General features: G+C 50.7%; 8 protein-coding genes across 8 annotated transcripts; 5 read left to right on the top strand and 3 right to left on the bottom strand.

The window, feature by feature from the left end:
- Positions 1 to 5: 5 nt before the first annotated feature.
- Positions 6 to 1464, bottom strand: EDD37DRAFT_630892 (S-adenosyl-L-methionine-dependent methyltransferase). The gene is made up of 4 exons (XM_062816613.1): positions 1006 to 1464; positions 527 to 956; positions 274 to 476; positions 6 to 225 (listed from the first exon to the last, which is right to left on the bottom strand). The coding sequence occupies exons 1-4, from the start codon at positions 1281 to 1283 to the stop codon at positions 195 to 197; spliced, it is 942 nt and encodes a 313-aa protein (XP_062670265.1). The 5' UTR covers positions 1284 to 1464; the 3' UTR covers positions 6 to 194.
- Positions 1465 to 2413: 949 nt separating this feature from the next.
- Positions 2414 to 4283, top strand: EDD37DRAFT_630889 (cytochrome P450). Its single transcript, XM_062816612.1, has 3 exons — positions 2414 to 2698; positions 2753 to 3294; positions 3349 to 4283. The coding sequence occupies exons 1-3, from the start codon at positions 2482 to 2484 to the stop codon at positions 4102 to 4104; spliced, it is 1515 nt and encodes a 504-aa protein (XP_062670264.1). The 5' UTR covers positions 2414 to 2481; the 3' UTR covers positions 4105 to 4283.
- A 168-nt stretch (positions 4284 to 4451) lies between these two features.
- EDD37DRAFT_630886 (ceramidase) lies at positions 4452 to 5677 on the top strand. The gene is made up of 3 exons (XM_062816611.1): positions 4452 to 4759; positions 4814 to 4887; positions 4945 to 5677. Exons 1-3 carry the CDS (start codon positions 4683 to 4685, stop codon positions 5550 to 5552), a joined length of 759 nt encoding a protein of 252 aa, XP_062670263.1. The 5' UTR covers positions 4452 to 4682; the 3' UTR covers positions 5553 to 5677.
- A 585-nt stretch (positions 5678 to 6262) lies between these two features.
- Positions 6263 to 7826, top strand: EDD37DRAFT_410355 (short chain dehydrogenase/oxidoreductase). Its single transcript, XM_062812446.1, has 5 exons — positions 6263 to 6739; positions 6826 to 7317; positions 7389 to 7468; positions 7537 to 7623; positions 7683 to 7826. The coding sequence occupies exons 1-5, from the start codon at positions 6391 to 6393 to the stop codon at positions 7713 to 7715; spliced, it is 1041 nt and encodes a 346-aa protein (XP_062670262.1). The 5' UTR covers positions 6263 to 6390; the 3' UTR covers positions 7716 to 7826.
- A 457-nt stretch (positions 7827 to 8283) lies between these two features.
- EDD37DRAFT_410351 (pre protein translocase YidC subunit) lies at positions 8284 to 10057 on the bottom strand. The gene is made up of 2 exons (XM_062812445.1): positions 9923 to 10057; positions 8284 to 9866 (listed from the first exon to the last, which is right to left on the bottom strand). The coding sequence occupies exons 1-2, from the start codon at positions 10013 to 10015 to the stop codon at positions 8388 to 8390; spliced, it is 1572 nt and encodes a 523-aa protein (XP_062670261.1). The 5' UTR covers positions 10016 to 10057; the 3' UTR covers positions 8284 to 8387.
- Positions 10058 to 10185: 128 nt separating this feature from the next.
- On the bottom strand, positions 10186 to 11839 carry EDD37DRAFT_630883 (uncharacterized protein). Its single transcript, XM_062816610.1, has 2 exons — positions 11590 to 11839; positions 10186 to 11538 (listed from the first exon to the last, which is right to left on the bottom strand). Exons 1-2 carry the CDS (start codon positions 11659 to 11661, stop codon positions 10387 to 10389), a joined length of 1224 nt encoding a protein of 407 aa, XP_062670260.1. The 5' UTR covers positions 11662 to 11839; the 3' UTR covers positions 10186 to 10386.
- A 262-nt stretch (positions 11840 to 12101) lies between these two features.
- On the top strand, positions 12102 to 12875 carry EDD37DRAFT_410228 (pre protein translocase YidC subunit). The gene is made up of 2 exons (XM_062812443.1): positions 12102 to 12508; positions 12611 to 12875. Exons 1-2 carry the CDS (start codon positions 12209 to 12211, stop codon positions 12749 to 12751), a joined length of 441 nt encoding a protein of 146 aa, XP_062670259.1. The 5' UTR covers positions 12102 to 12208; the 3' UTR covers positions 12752 to 12875.
- Positions 12876 to 13976: 1101 nt separating this feature from the next.
- On the top strand, positions 13977 to 16513 carry EDD37DRAFT_410231 (acetoacetate-CoA ligase). The gene is made up of 2 exons (XM_062812444.1): positions 13977 to 16134; positions 16220 to 16513. The coding sequence occupies exons 1-2, from the start codon at positions 14203 to 14205 to the stop codon at positions 16385 to 16387; spliced, it is 2100 nt and encodes a 699-aa protein (XP_062670258.1). The 5' UTR covers positions 13977 to 14202; the 3' UTR covers positions 16388 to 16513.
- Positions 16514 to 17363: the final 850 nt, after the last annotated feature.

Here is a 17363-nt window from a genome sequence, read left to right as displayed (position 1 = left end):
AATGGTGATAAAAAAGTAGTATTCATTCCGTCTCGAGTGGACGTGGTGCCAGCGACCGCTAATCTGATATCGCTGCAAAACATAAACCTGGTGCTGTCCTTCCCGCTTGCACTGTCCCTAGCATAATGTAACTTTTCCTGCTTGCTGAAAGATACCTATCCGCCTTTGATCATAACGCTGAATACTCGACTCGATCATGACGCTTTTCTGCCATACACAATGTGTCTATGAGGTTAGTAAGATTCGACGAAAGAGACATCTGGCATGACTTACAACTTGGTATGCAAGTGATACTTCATGTTGTTCAGATCAGACCTGACTCCAGCCATAAGAACCTCGACATCTTCCTTTTGCCATCCGAGTACTCGAGTGAAAAGAGCCAAACTGTATGCAGGAGCTGCCTCCATAAGGTTCAGGAGCATGTACTTAGCAATTTCCTTCAATCGTTTGTCTTTTGGCCACGGCGAGAGTGGACACTTTGATCGGGCGTAAGTTACTGACAGCTCCAGTGGTTGAGGTTGCCTACCTTGTATATCTCTTCTTGGACATTCTGAATGCCTGCATCGACCACCATGCCTTTGATTTGGGGACCCACGTTCATGACCCTCCCGGTCAAAGCAGAAGCATTGCTAAGCTCATGCTGCCACCTGTTGTAAGAGCTATCGTCCGGAAGACTGTTATCATCGGTTGATCCCCACGCTTCGAGATCCATGACTTCCAACCAGCCGCCAGGTTTGAGGTTCTCCAGGCATTGCTGGAAGAGTCGTGGCCAATCCTCAATTGATCCGCCCATATTGCCGATTCGGATCCAATCGAACTTGTCTTGAAAGGTCCATTCGGCCTCACAGTCGTCGACCATGAATTGCAAGTTCGGTGGCACCCAAGTGGGTTGTATGGGTGATAGATCTGTGGCGATGACTTCTGCTTCTGGGAATTTGTCGGCAACATCGATGGCCCTGGCAGAAATTGTTAGTGCGTTGTGAATGGATAAGTGATAGACCTGACCAGATGCCTGTGCCCGTGCCGATGTCGAGGATTCTCTGAGGATTTTCAATGGGCGCTCGGTGTAGTTCTCCGCCCAAGATCATGGATTGAACATGGTGTAGCAGGTCTAATCGTTCTTGTTCTCGTTCGTCATTGGGTGCGAAATATTTGCCAGCCTTGTAAGAATGATAGCGACGACCATTTTCGTACTGATAGTTCATCACGCTGGAACTTAATGAGGTCGTGTCGCTGAAAATACTGTCGCCATAGGCAGAGTCGGCGTCTGTTTCATTTGCCATGGCGGAAAAGGACGGTCTGGCACCGCAAATCAAGGCACAAGAGGCTGAACTCTCATATTAAGTTACTGCGATGCCGAAGAGTTGAAGTTAATCGAGGGTTGAGAAGCAATGATGAAAGGATGAGCAAAGTAAATGAGGATGGCACGGTGTGTAAGCCTTGGGTGGTGGGGCAGTGGTTGTGCCTTCCACGATGCCCAGGCACTTCCCGCCCGCGAAGGCGCAAGGGTGCAAGGATCAACTTAACTATGGTAGGTGCTATGGGCTTCGAGGGCTTTGACTTTGCCCTTGTCAAAACGGCCAGGACGCTACTTTGTTGCTCCGCTTGATGCCTAAAGAAGCCGACTTCATTTGCATTCACTGTAGATCAACGGTAAAGACATGGTTTCTTCGATCGGTATCCTTGTCACTGGAAAGCAATGATTATGTGCTGGATGCTTGATGCTGTGCGACGAATGACAAGATCCAAGCCAGGGAACCACTTCATGTTGCTCATGCGGCGCTTGCGTCGTGACTTCTGCCAACCCATGCGTTGGGTGAAAGTAAGAAGGTAAGCGACAACGACAAGCACATCAGCGACCAGGGTCTAAAAGAGCCGTTCTTTCCCCGTTCCCTGATATTCTGAGATTCATATAATGTTCAATGAGAGCTTGTGATCGCCACTATATTCCAGCTCCAAACTTGATGGACCATCATGAGGGCTGGTAACGCTGGCCTTGCCCCAGCGTGGCCCCCCAGCGGTATCGATCTTGACAGTGGGGAAAGCTCGTTCCCTAACTTAGGGCTCAAAAGCCTGGATGATAGGCCTATATCCGACACGTGCACCCAAAGGGCTTCGCTTGTTATTTCGCGTTCTCATGCGGGTACCTCTTGACGCATATCCGACTAGCCTGGCATACTCGTCTCCTAGGCGAGACAGCTGCCAGTCCGCAGGATTTGGCAATGGTTGGTATTATTATCGGACTACTGCAAGCTAACCACGGAAGACTCAGAGATAGGCAGTTCGTCCATGAACTGGGCCGTTTTGCCATGTGGTTTGAGATCCTCCTTCAACTCAAAAAGACACGAAGCCACTTGCGGCACGGTCAATTGTAATGATTCCCCATCTGGAGTCAAAGGAGCTGGTCTTCAACTCATCCTCTTTCACACTTCCGCTCCCTTCCTCCCGCAGCCCGAAGCCACCTGCGCATCATCAAGCAATATGGCATTCTTTACGTATATGACTTTGCCGATTCTATTGGCTCTAGTTCCCATTACAGCTTTTTCTTCCTTAGTAATCTACCGCCTATTCTTTCATCCCCTCTCCAAGGTTCCCGGGCCGAAGCTTGCCGCCATCTCCCGATTTTACGACTTTTACTATGACTGTATCCAGGGCGGCAAATTCTCATTCCATATTGAAGGATTGCATGAAATATATGGTGAGGCACAGAGAGGGTCTTTAGATTGTCATGAACTAATCGCAAGTTTTGTAGGACCTATCGTTCGCATAGGACCCAATGAAGTACATATACAAGATCCAGACTTCTTTGATGAATTCTACAATGTCACCAGTCGTCTTGATAAATATCCCTGGTACTATGCCTTCATTGCGTCGCAAGATGCCGGCTTTGGTACTTCAAATGTCGACCTCCATCGCGCTCGAAGAAAGGCCATGAGCCGCTTCTTTGCATCTTCAGCAATTTCAAATCTCGAATCTTCATCGAAAGAAAAGGTCCTGAAGCTATGTCGCCGTCTGCGGCAGATGCGACAAGAAGACAAACCGGTGAACCTTTCAAATGCGTTTCGTTGTCTTGCTGCAGATTCTGTGACGGATTATTGTCTACCAAAAGGCTTTGACCTGCTGGATTCGGTCGACTTCGCAGACGACTACAACAAGCAATCGCGGATAATCTCGCAGATTGCTGTATGGCATCGGCATATTCCCATCATTATCCCCATATTTATGCGCATGCCGAGATCGTTCATTGAAAAGACCTCGACTGAGGGTGGTGTGATGGCATTCGATTTTCAAACGGTAGGAGCAGACCCCTACGCAGGCCTGAGATCCCAGAAACTCACACTATAGCAGGATTTGGCACGAATGGCAGAAGCAGTGGTCAAAACCGAGAAGAGAAGCGATCGATCAGTCCTGGACGGGATCGTTAACTCCGACGCCATTCCAGAGAGCGACAAGACGGTCGACCGAATCACGCAAGAAGCGCGCACACTCGTTGGTGCAGGGACCGAGACCACAGGCATATCCCTCGAAACCATCACATTCCATGTCCTGTCGCACCCTGACGTGCTCCGGAAGCTAAAGGAAGAATTGGCCAAAGCAGCGGATGGGTCAAAAGGCGTCAAGGACCCTTTGGCGAAGTATAGTACGGTGCAGCGCCTGTCCTATCTCACTGCCGTCATGAACGAAGGACTCCGACTGGCAAACAGCGTTTCCGGCCGACTTGCAAGAGTCAATCCATGTGCTGCCACCACGTATAAGTCATATGTGTTGCCCCCAGGGACGGCCATCAGCATGTCGATTAGGGATAATCATCTATCAGAATCTGTGTTCCCCGATGCCTTGTCGTTCAAGCCCGAGCGATGGCTCGTGACGGGAGACGAGTTGAAACATATGGAGAAGTGTTTTGTCCCGTTTGGACGTGGCGGAAGAAGTTGCATTGGGAAAGAGCTGGCATTGATGAACCTTTACCTGACACTTGCGAGCTTCTTCCACGAATTCGATGCCGAGCTGTTTGAGACGAGGAGGCAGGATATCGAGATTGAGCATGACTTCTTTTCCCCGTTTCCTTCTCTGGACTCGAAAGGTCTGCGGGTCATGCTCAAGTAAGACGGAATGGTAAGCTGTACTTCTGTAGACACTCAGATACAGCGAGATATCATCGGCGAACTTTCGTCACCGCATTCGAATACATATACCTATAAGACCGCATGTTAAAGTCAGCGCTGGCCAGTCGAAGGCGAAAGGCGTAGAAACGACGGTTGATAGAATACCTAGGTATGTGGGAGTTGACGAAGTACGAAATACGACGCACTTCCCGTGCCAGCTGCTGCAAAGTATAACTGGACAGCTCCAAAACGCCCTGTACTGCAGTCATGGACAGCCTATGGCAACCCGCCATGGAAAACATGTCCACTCACACCACAGCTATTGCTAAATGTATATTTGAAGAACAAGTAATTTGACAAAAGTGTGAATACCACCAGGCATCACTCAAAAACAATCCTATATTTTTTCGTGGGTCTCGCAGAGCTCTTCACCAAGCTTGCAAATCACTTGAGCAGCTCTTAAATTACCTGAGCTTTGTTGGAGGAGATCTCGAAGTCAAAAGGCATCCCTCAACACCAACTAGGTACATCCAAGTACACCAAGCCGGCATCACTTTCTGCCATAACCACATTTTCACCATGGGATTGGAACGCAATTTCGTGGGTGATCCTCACGCATTTGAAGGATACTGGGGACCACCAACCTCTGTGGCCAAGTATGTTCCTGCCGCGCCACAGCATCTTAAGAATCATGCTGATACCTGCACAAGCTTCTGCGAAGAAGACTACGGCGTTACACTATACATTGGAGAGTTCGTAAACACGTTTACAAATCTCGCATATGGTCGGTTCATTATAGGCACAAGCAATAACCACGACAACCTGACCGCGTGCGAAATAGTCTACTGGTCGATCAACGAGCTCTTTCCAGGAGAGAGCTTGTTCTCTACAACAGCATTCCCCAACCTAGCACTATTCTTCGTCGGAGTCATGTCCTTCGCCTTCCATCTCACCTTGAAATACGGCGCGCAACTCTGTGATGATCTGTCCATGTTCTGGGTATGCGCCGCCATCATTTACGAGTTGTACACGGTCGACCAACCACCCAAGGTGAAAGTGGCATTTGGATCAGCATTGACAGCGGTACTGGGCACCATCAGCGCAATCCACTGTACGCTCTACCAATTATGGCTGCACAATTGGACGTTCGTCCTGCTCGTCACCGCCATCTGGCCACGGGTGTTGTATCTGATTCAGCGCAAATTCAAAGGCGAGGAGAAGAAATACTGGCTGGCGAAATTTCGGGTTGGAGGTATATCTTTCGTTGCAGGATTCATAGTTTGGGTGATTGACAGTGCTGCTTGTGGGCAGCTTCGCGAGGCCAGGAGGGCTGTTGGACCGCCATGGGCTTTTGTGCTGGAGTTACATGGATGGTGGCACATCCTCACTGCAGTGGGTGCCGGGTACTGCGTCCGAGTGACAAAGGTGCTTACCAAGAGATCGTCGTGAGGTACCACAGTACTCGGGGATGTTGCCGGACTGGAACGAAACTGTACAGTTATCACAGCCTTGCCTAAGAGTTTCCATACTCGTGGAAGTCCGTAAAAGTACCCAGGTATGATGAAATCTCAGTGGAACCGGCCACCGTCAGGTTTCCGCCGGCAATCACCACTGGCATCGGCAATATTGCACGTTTAGGCCACGACAGGCCCTTGTGGTATTAGGAAAATCTCCCATAGGCGGTCCGGAACTGGCGCCCGGGCTCCTTGCGTCTATCACTGCCAAGTGGTCTTTATCTCGGTGGGTTTCAACTGGAACCCGCTTGACGTCGTTTTTGTTCATCACTCGCGTACGGAGTATGCTTATCCGACTTATTCGTGAACAGCTTTACAGCCTTTTTTTGGTTGTTGCCGTGGCTCCATCGTGGCATTGGGATCTTCTCATCTTGGGACAAACCGAGATATCCAGGACCATCGCGATGGTGGGAGAATTTTATGTCAACGCCTCGCCATCGATGTCCCAAACATGGCGTATCTCGCCCCTCCTTTTGCCAACTGCCACAACGTCACACTCTCGAGATCGAACTTGGCTGCACTATGTTGGTTCCGGTCCAACCATACACAGCACCACAGTGCTAGATGACCGAATTGGGAATACTCAGTCATGAAGATCACTTGACCTACTCACGTAAGGTTCAAAGAAGCTGACCTCCTCTCGATTTCTCGTGCTACGTCGTGCTCGTGTTCATGCTTCGCGCCTGGCTGCCTCGTGAACTCTCCTCCCACGACCTCTGTTGTCCCAACCCGTCCACTTTGACTTCTTCACAGCAAATACTCGAGTCTTGATCATGTCTATACCCTCAACACGGCTGAGTCTCGGCCTCGCCAGAAGCTGCACGCCAACCGTGCGCTCAATATGCAGAATCACTAACAAATCACGACCCCTCAGATCGCTGCCAGCAGTTCAACAGTGTCGCTTGTTTTCCCAGAGTCCCCTCGCCAGCAGCAAAGCATCCAGCAAGGAGCCGTCAAACGAGAAGCAAGCGCCGTCAATCAAAGAAAAACTACCCGACCCGCAACAATCACCCGCTCGATTCCGGGAATTCGATCTCCATGAGAAAGTCTTCGTCGTGACCGGAGGAGGCCGTGGTCTAGGTCTGACACTAGCTGAAGCACTCGTCGAAGCCGGTGGAAAAGGTAAGCCACAGCTATCTTCCCATCTTCCCCCGTCACCCAGCTGTGTTGTGGCCCCCTTCAAAGGCAGAAACTGATTTGTGGGATAGTATACTGTCTCGACAGACTCCCAGAACCCGAACCAGAATTCCATGAAGTCCAACAACGTCTGGGTCCCAAGTACGGCGGCGCCCTGAACTACGACCACGTCGACGTCCGAGAAGCCGGCAACCTGGATAGAGTCATCTCCGAGATCGCAAGCAAGCACCAACGCATGGACGGGCTGATTGCCGCTGCCGCCATACAAAACGTCACGCCAGCGCTAGACTTCACTCCAGAGAAGATCATGGAGATGCTGGACATCAACTATAAAGGTGTTTTCCGGTCGGCAGTCAGCTGCGCAAGGCAGATGATCAAGTACGACTGTCAGGGGTCGATCTTGTTGGTCGCGAGTATGAGTGGTCTTATTGCGAACAAGGGGTTTACCTCGGCGGTGTATAACAGCTCCAAGGCAGCGGTGTGCCAGCTTGCGAGGAGTCTGGCGATGGAGTGGGGGAAGGCGGTTGATGGGAAGCCGATCCGTGTTAACGCATTATGTCCCGGTAGGTCGCACTACAACACTGTACCAGTGGTGAATGATGCTTGGATATTGGATACTGATGATAGGAAACAGGTAATATCGTAACGCCGATGGTGTTGAAGAACTTTGAGGACCAGCCTGAGTTGAAGGAGCAGTGGGAGAGTCAGAACATGGTAAGTGCAGGACCAACTTAGTGCTCAACATCTGAAAGAAACCTTTACTGACGAAGCTGGCAATTCAGCTCGGACGACTATCGGAACCTCGCGAGTACAGAGGAGCAGCGTTGCTGTGTATGAGTGATGCGAGCTCATTCATGACTGGTACAAATGCAAGTTCTACCTTGATTGAAAGACATGGAGGTCAAAAAGCTAATTCGTCACGTTACAGCTCGTGATTGATGGAGGATATACCGCTTGGTAAACTCTCAAGTATATTTACCCGGAGGAAGGAACCCGTTTGGTACGATCAACTGCTACGCCCACCAAATGACCAACAGGCGTTGCACGATGAGCAATCCGTGGCGACGAGGTAACAGCAAAGTGATGTCCAGTCAGAAAAGATGTCGAGTGTGATTCCGACAAGGTCTTGCAGCTCTCTCAAACACTGGATGGACGGTCCAAGGCAATGATTGTGGGCTCGCGCTCATAGATGCGGAATTGTCACATTGTCCAGATCGGATCCAAGGGGAACGGTTCGTACGGCAGATGGGCAACCATGGAACAAGGAAAAAGGGGCATTATGCGGAGTCAACCTCAATACGAAGGTCTTCTCATCGGTCTCCATGTTGGAAATGTCCTTTGGATAAAAGCCTTCCCGAGGATATGAGGATGAGGTGATGTATTGACTCCCGGGAGTGAATCTTCGTCCAGGACCTAATTTGTACATATAAAGGTGTATTCATTTGTGAAACTTCCGACACTTGACCAGGCATCAAATGTTTCCTGAACCTTTTGCTTACAATATCTTCCATGCCCATAACGTGTCCATGCCCCCTTTCCGAGTGCAATTTTTGCACATATAGCAAGAGCAGAATGGCCAAGAATGATGTTATGACAGAACTTGCTCAATGCGGGTGATGCTTGACAATCTGTCCTACCGCTTGGAGGTTGCAGCAGCATTTCGATACGCTCTCTCCTGTTCAATGTCAAGTCTCCGTTGCGCCTCGTATTTGGCTGCTGATGTTTGTTTTTTCTCAATCTTAGCCTTCTCCACTCTCTTCTCGGTCTCGGTTTTCCAAGTGTTACTGACACCACTGGTCGCGCTCTTCCAGACCTTGGATCCTTGAGCTTTCATGACTTCGACTCCTTTGTCAATGATGCTGCGATCAGATGACGACACCGATTCTGGCGTGGCGATCACCGATTTTGAGGCCACCGTCTTCTGGACCACTGGCTGCTCAATAATATTCATTTTGGAGAATTTGGTCGACTTGGGTGCTGGACCCGAGCCTGGAGTCGAAGGAGCTATCGGTGTCATGTTCCTCCATTTTCGGAACCAGGGGTTTTGAATAGTTGTTATCTGTAACTGTGAAAGGATACCATTGACAAAGAAGTATAGTTGAGTCGCTCCTGGCTGGAATAACAGAAAGACAAACGAGATAGGTGGCAGGATGAGTCTCAGCATCTGCATGGCGGGAGGTGCGGCTGAGTTTCCTTTGGCAGAGGCTGAGATGTTGAAGTATGTCATTGCTGCAGCCCCCAGAGGTAGTAGATAGGTCGAGTCGCCAACACTGAGATTTTGCACCCAGAGCCATTGTTCGGTTTCAAATGCTGGAACCGGTAACGTTCCGCAGTCTCGTAGTAGACGGAATGCGCCAAATTGTAGTGGAATCTGTATGATGATCGGAAGGAAAGCTTTTGAGAGGGAGACACCCGATCCTTTGCTCAATTCCCTGATCTGTTGTTGGGTTTCGATAGCCACCTGCCGATTGTTTTCGCGAAGAGCTTCTGCAACCTTTGCACGCAGTGGTTGTAGTACAGGCTGCATCAACTTCATCCTTGCACCCTGCTCTGCGGCGCCCACAGCTGCGGGAAAGAGGAAGATACGAGTAAGAACGGCAAGAGCAATGATGGATGATGACCAAGACAGTCCGGCCGTAACGTGCAGATGCTCATAAAAGTACTCCATTATAGCGGTCGGTCCCCAGCCAAAGTCAAGACCACAGACATCTTTGAGATATCCAATACCCTCTGGGACCGAAGCGACATCCGTTGCCAACTCCGGTGATGGTGGTGTGCCATGAGGTTTAAGTATTGCATTTTCCAGATCGGCCAGTGCTTGTGGCTCGACACTGCTGACAGGATGAGGATGCGTGAAGGTAGGATCGGGAGCTTCTGCGGTAGCATGCGAAGCTTTCACGGTACGTGTGGGCTCAAGGAAGGTCTGGGGAGGTTCAATCGTGCTCTGGAGGGTCTCTGGAGGTGATACGGCTTCGGTTGCTGAAGGTTTATCAGAACCCCAGCCAAATAAGGATATTGACCGGGACTGCTGCGACAGAACGAGCCTGGCATTGTTGTTGCTCCAGGTCGCTCTGGCACGAGTGAGAGACGCTCTCGAGGTGTGATGGGAGAACTGCTTCCAGTCAGTCTTGCCTGGCTCAATGGTAATGATTCGAATAGGTAGCGTACATGCCGCACGTCTCGTGCTCCAACTCCTGTCAACCTCCAGTTACCATTGCTGATGTGTCGACCCGACCACCTGAGTCCTTGGGACATGGGCATCTTGAGTTACCACTCCGGACCGGATGTTGCACAGTCCATTCCCAATGTGAAGCCGCAGGGAAAATGTACATATGGAGTGTAATCTGGGGAAGGTGCGCCGAACTTTTGACGCCGGCCAATCGATTGCGGTCGGCAGGTTCCTGACTAAGAGCGTTCAAGGTATGACTTGATCATCATGGCAGGTTTTTGATGTATTCTCTCTATCTATACACTGTCATTTGGGGGCTGCTTTCACGCCTATGCTATGCAGCACTGTCTAAGAGTATCCATTTTTGGTCGCTGTAAGAATGCCAACTGTGTCGAGCTTCTTCATCGCCCTAGCTCTTCAGGCGCCGCCCTGCCCTCGCTCCGGCGGTATGTGGACAGTCGGCTCAAGTGTACTTCTGCACAATCGCCCCTCCTCGCTTGAACTCTGGCATGTCCCCTAGGACCTTCGTCTTGTCTGTAAGCTCGTTCGTAGGAAAAGTGGTTTGCAATACGAAGTCTCTGCCTCCAGGTTCAGCACGCTGGACAAAATCATACACGTCGCCCATTGTCTGAGTGGTGTTGAATCGAGACGTCAACCTTGTACCCGAGCCCAGACTGATTCTTAGTGTCACTGTGGGTTTGGATTCATCGACGTCGGCAGTCGGAGGGCCAGCACTGGCTGAAGCAGTAGCGGTCGCAGCTGGTTCCGCAGCGAAAGAGCCAGGCATCGGTGACGACATTCCTCCAGGAGTAGGACTTCCCAGGCGCTGACCGGATCCTCCGAACGGCTGGTACTTCTTCTTTGGCTTGACATACTTCTCGTCGTGTTGTTTGATTTCCACATCCACTTCCTGACCGGGCTGGACGTTCATGATATTCAAAGGTGCCCGTCCTTGTCGGATTAGGTTCAAAATCTCCGCATTTCTAGGATCGTCGATTCTGTACAGGTCACCATCATCGATACTGAAGCCATCCTGCCAGAAGTGTAAGACACGTTCCACGCGTTCCGCTCTCGACCTAGGCTGAGGTGCAGTCGGAATTTCACGTGATGGCGCATCGTCGCCTCCTAACGTGCGTGCCGAACCGGTGAAGTGTGTCTTCTTGGGAGCAGCTTCTTTGGGTGGTGGACCACGTTTCTGTGCCTTCTCCAATATTCTCTTCTTCAAGTCATCGGGATTCTGCACAGCCAGACCAGACTTTTCACCGCCAGCAAACAAGTCATGTTTCTCGTCATCATCAGAGTCGCCTGTGTTTGCACCTCCAGCATTGACGTCGCTCAGTGTGGCAAACTTCTTTTGTGTACCCGACGTCTTCTTGGATTGTGAGGGGTCGGAGGTAGAAGCGACAGGAATTGGCTGAGGGTCAACGGGGCCTTCTCCTAGTCTTCGACCTGAGCCATGTTGAGGATGAGACTGGTTCAAGGGTTCTTCTGGATCGTCTTCATCGACATAGTCTGAATCATCGGCAGGGTCATCGACGTGGTCTTCCTGTGCGGCATAGTAGTTCGCAAGGGCAGTTTCGAGATTCCACTCGCTAGCGGCGAGGAATTGTTGAGCCTGTGAGATACGTTAGCAACAGCGTAGACACCACAATGAAGAGGGGCATGCCTGTCGAGTTGAGGTTGATGCTATAGCAGTGAACTGTGCGATCAGGGTGTCCTGCTCCGAAGGGTCGGCCATGATGTTCTTGAACAAGGAGACTACTTGATGGGTGAACTGAGAAGTGCGAAACGGATGCTTGAGTATGGATGAAGGTCAAACGGCAGCCCGTCTGCAGTGGTGGAAATGTGAATGTTTGTGAACGAAGTGAAGGGTATTGACTATTATGCATCGACCTGAATTGACTGCGGCGGAGAGAAGCACTTAGAAGTTAGAAACACTGTATACGGTACGTCACCGAAAGAGGCCTGAGAAAGCTCGCCTGTGATTCGTTCCGCGGCTGAACCTCGTGCCTGGAACATTAAGGTAATGGTCTTTTTCTTTAGTTGGAGCACGCGGGACCTGGACCTTTGACTTCTATGAAGCTTCCATCAAGCGCAGTTTCGGCTACTCACTGCTGCCGTGGACGAAGAGCACGATTCGGGGGAGGGAGAGCTCATTCGCGCATCGAGACTGTTGCTCCCAATCTCCAGTTGCACACGAAGATGAACGACTGCGAGCATTATCCTTGACCAAACCTCCATCATCGAAATTGCATTGCATCCTCGGATAGTCAAATCATCATACCATGGCTACACAATCCGACGAATCTCCTTCACCACCTCAAGACCTCTCCGGCTCTCAGTTAACCATCCCATCCGATTCCGAGCCATACTCATCATTATCTCCTCCATCTTCATCTCCGCCTCAATCGTCAGATAACAATGGTAGTCAACCGGTGATAATATACACACCGCCCACTATATGGGGAATCTTGCGGGGAGCTGCAATCAATCTCCTGTTACCTTTTGTGAACGGGATGATGCTGGGATTTGGTGAACTGTTGGCACACGAATGGGCTTTTCGTTTAGGATGGAGGGAAACAAATGTAAGTCGAACGTCTATGAGAAGACTGACCCAATGTGGTCAGACCAGTTCTCACCAGACCATCCCAAGATCATGCAATATATGTACTAACATGCCGTTCCAGGTCTGGCCCCGACATCGAGGTTCACACTCCATCGGACCCGGTGTCGAAATGAGAGATGACCCAGTGGAACGAAGAAGACGGAACAGCGATTTCAACAGCGAATTCGAGCCTGACGTGATTGATGCTGCTTCATTGGAATAGATGTGATATGATATGCAGCCTTCGATTCTCAAAAGACGAAAGAATTGCAAATGAAATGAGTTGTTTGGGTCCGAACTTCAGAGGGCGCCATAACGAGCTGTACATATTATTTCTAAAAGAGAAACCCGCAGAGGTCGAAACTTCCTTCCAGCATGAAAAGCGATGTCACTGGATGAAGGAATATAGTGCAAATGCTTCCAGAAATGCATTTCAATTCCGCATCGAAAAGCCGGATTCCGATGACTATTTCAATTTGCTTCAGCCATCATTCTTTCTTGCCTAACTTCGCTTAACTCAGAACCATGAATATCTTGGCTCTTCATGACGAACGGATTCTTCTGCGGCGCCTGGAAAGCGTGTACACGCATCCAATGCTTTCCAATACGTTGCAGCAAGTCCCCTGTCATTATGATGATCCAAACCAGATCCCCTTCGCTGTATCGGGGGTCACAGATTGACACACATATTTCCCTATAATCCTACAACTCGAAGTAGAATGTGGTCTCTGTGTGGTGGAGGAGAGGGAAACGTGCAGCGACGAATGGATGTCAGCGTTTAAGTAAGCGACTATTCACCCATGAAGTTGGATGAAATGATGAAGGCATTGAACCTCCGTCGGCGTCAGCGGCCGATCAATCGGTTCCGGGTCCGCAACCAGTACATAAAGTACATTGCGGAGTGCTTACACGTCGAATACCACCATGCTATAATCAAGGTCTTTCAGGGTATCGGCCATCTATTGCAGCAGGTCCTCGGAACCTAGCCGTCAAGTTGAGGAGGTATACCTGGCATCGGCCACAAGGAGCCGATCAGTCGCACGCAGTGAACGGTCTGTGTTCTATCCCCGCTGACACGTTCCGGAACCGAGAAGGTCAGAGCACCAAGTACTCGTGCCTCTGACCTTCGTAGATGTCCGTATCCCCCGGATCCCGAACGAACAAAATCGGCGAGAACTGCTTTTCGGCTACCCCACCACTGGGTGATATATGGCCCATTCATGTATCATGATATGCTTTGAGCCTGCATTTCCAGCCTCGGTTCGATTATACGTCTCGACCATTTTTGGAGGACTTTGTCCCTTTACACCAGATTTCCTTGGCAGAAACCATTCAACGGGAGTCAGTCTATACGTTGCTGCTGACTTTACTCGGTACCTGCTATCGTTGGAGCAACCTTGTGATCTGGGGTAAGGAATCCTTTCCGTCTTGCTGCTGGGGTTTCCGGTGGCACCCCACGGAGAAGAATTACATATAGCGACACGCCGTCACCAAGTATACCTCGTTTGACATCTACGTATCTATCGACTGGGATCCGCGTCTCGTCTCTTTTCGGACTCTCATCGATCTTGGGACCGAACCACTGATCCTGATCGCAAAGCCAACAGTATCGAGCAACCGGGTTACAGATACTTTATATACCATATAAACCCGAGCCACAGACCGACAGCCACCATGGGAGAAGACCTCCCCATCCCCCGGAAACTATGGGAGCACCCGGACCCGAAGAGCACAGAAATGTACAAATTCAAAACGAGCCTAGAAAAGAAGCTCGGCACAACATTCAAGGACTACGACGCCCTGTACGACTGGTCGGTCACCCACCGGTCCGACTTCTACAGGTACACGTTCCAGTATTTTCCGCTCGTTTATTCCGGGACAGTCCCCAATCCAGTTGTGGATGAGTTTGCACCCATGGACACCATCCCACGCTGGTTCACGGGCGTCAAGATGAATTTCGCCGAGAACATTCTCTTCTCCGGAGACAAGACTGGCCAAAAAGTCCCTAGCGCCGCCAAAGCGGACAACAAGATTGCGTGCACGCAGGTCCGGGAAGGTAGCTTCCTCGAACCGATTCAGCAATTCACATGGAAGAATCTGCGGCAAAGGGTGGGGCGACTGTCTCAAGCGATGAAGGCGCGTGGTGTTAAGAAGGGAGACCGGGTTGCCATTGTTGCAAGCACGAGTATCGATACGTTGACCGTGTTTCTTGCTTGCGCAACGCTGGGTGGGTTGTTCAGCTCGAGTAGCACAGACATGGGGGTGAAGGGAATCCTGGACAGACTCAGGCAAATCAAACCAACTTTCTTATTCATGGACGATTGGGCTGTGTACAACGGCAAGAAAGTCGATCTGCGGCCGAAGATGAAGGACATCATGGCCGGGATGAGCGGTGTGACTGAGTTCCAGGGAATCGTGTCTCAAGTGCGATTTGAACACTCTCCTGCCGACATTTCGTCGGTACCCCGAACACAGACGTGGTCAGACTTTACATCCGCGGCGAAATCTGATGCGCTCGAGTTCGAACCGACTGACTTTTCGGACCCATTTCTGGTCGTGTACTCGTCCGGCACAACGGGGCAGCCGAAATGTATCGTTCATGGCATTGGCGGTGTTGTTTTGAACGGACTCAAGGAGCTCACTCTCCATCGGTCGATCGGTCCGGAGTCGGTTCAATTACAGTACACGACGACGGGTTGGATCATGTACACGGCCAGCGTGCAGGCCTTGCTCGGCGGTGCTCGGATGGTCATGTACGATGGAAGTCCGTTCCTGCCTGACAATACGACCTTTTTGAAACTGATGGCCCATGAAAAAGTGACGCATTTGGGTACGAGTCCGCGGTTTTTGCAGACGCTGCAGGCCAACAAGCTCGTGCCCAAGAAGGTGGCAGATCTCAGTCACCTAAAGGTCGTCTCGAGCACTGGCATGGTCTTGTCCGAACAATTATTTGAGTGGTTCTATGACGAGGGATTTCCGCCTTCGGTGCAGATAGACAATATCTCTGGCGGGACGGATCTGGTGGGTTGCTTCGGGGCGGGCGTTCCTCTCCTGCCGGTCTATGCTGGTGGGTGTCAAGGACGCTCTCTCGGCGTACCGGTCAAGGTGTACGATCAGACGATCGACGGTGGGAAGGGTGCGGAAGTCGAGGACGGCGTCCCCGGCGAGCTGGTCTCCTATGCGGCGTTTCCTACCATGCCCATCACTTTCATGGGGGAGAATGGTCCAAAACGGTATTTCGACAGCTATTTCGCTCGGTTTGACCATGTCTGGACGCACGGCGATTTCATCATGATACACCCGGTCACGAAGCAAGTGATGTTCTTGGGACGGTCCGATGGCGTGCTCAACCCGAGTGGTGTGCGGTTCGGATCTGCGGAAATATACAGTATTGTCGAGGCCAAGTTCGCCGATCAGATCAGCGACAGTATTTGTATTGGGCAGAGAAGACCTACCGATACGGACGAGCGGGTGATTTTGTTCCTGTTGATGAAGCCGGGCCATGAATTCACGCCGAAATTGGTCAGGGAGGTCAAAGAGGCGATTCGGAAGGAGACGAGTCCTCGACATGTGCCTAAGTTCGTGTTTGAGACGGAGGATATTCCGGTACGTTACCTACCTTACCTGAAGCTGTGCTTCGCATTGTGTGTTGAGTCGTGAGTGCATGTATACTGACTTGTTTTATGACCAGACAACCGTCAATGGAAAGAAGGTCGAATTGCCGGTCAAGCAGATCGTGTCTGGGAAGGTCATCAAGCCTTCTGGTACGCTGCTGAATCCGGAGAGTTTGGACTATTACTATAGGTTTGCGAAGGATGAGAATCTGGTTGATGTCACTGAGATGAAAGCGAAATTGTAGGTGCGTCATATACTATACCGTAGATAGCGACCGGGATAGGTACCTAGGTATGAAAACATGGCCTGAATCCTGGTCTTGGTAAGTTGGCAGCTGCATAAGATCGTATGTGCTGGTGTCCGAGTGACAGGCTTCGTGTGGCAATGCACATTCGGCCATGTCGATACGTTGACTGAATGTTTTGAGGTGCATAAGGCAAGATATAGGGCGTCGGTGGCGTGAAAGCCACTTCAGATGTCTGGTCAGTGGTAGCAATGCCACTTCTACACGTCTGGTGCAGGTTTGAGGTGCATGGTGTCGGCACGCGCTGCTATGCAAGGGATGTTAGGCCTGGTCAGCGTGAATGTCAATTGGGATGTGTGATCAGCGGCAGCAAACCCATCTCGTTTGGGGCGTGTCTGGAACGACGAGGAAGCGGTTAGTTGATGGCTTGTAACGAGTCCGAGAAACTGGTGTCTGATACTTCGTCGACTTCATCGGCGCTTCAGGACACAGAGGTCGCTGGAACGGTCACTGGCAACTTTTGAGGCAAGGACAATCCTGCAGCATGCAAACCTCAGAAACGACATCATCGCGTCGATCGAACCTGGTGTCGATTGGAAGTGGAATCATTTCCAGCGGTCAACCGGGTTTGCAGGTGAAACAAATCTGGTCGCCAAGGCGGTTGCTTGGGTCGGCGTCACGCGTTTTTGCTTGTTGATGTTCTTTACTATGAGTATCAACATAACAACTTCCAGTGCAGTGTAAAAGAGTGTATAGCATTGAAGGGCAATTTGGAAGACCATGAGGAGTTGCTTGAAGGTCTTGATATCATCAAGGGATAGATACCGTAGGTTCTGTAGATACCACTTTACGCGCATTAAATGAAATTGATTGCTGTCGTCGCGTCCACCCGGCGTGGTCAATCTCACTCTCCACTTCGACGCGTCTGCCCGTTCTTATGCACCTTCATCCCTCTTCTTCCTTTTCTCGACACAAT

Source organism: Exophiala viscosa (assembly GCF_022695815.1).
Source record: "Exophiala viscosa unplaced genomic scaffold EDD37scaffold_5, whole genome shotgun sequence".
NCBI classification, from domain to species: Eukaryota; Fungi; Ascomycota; class Eurotiomycetes; order Chaetothyriales; family Herpotrichiellaceae; genus Exophiala; species Exophiala viscosa.
This window is presented reverse-complemented; position numbering and strand designations above follow the sequence as displayed.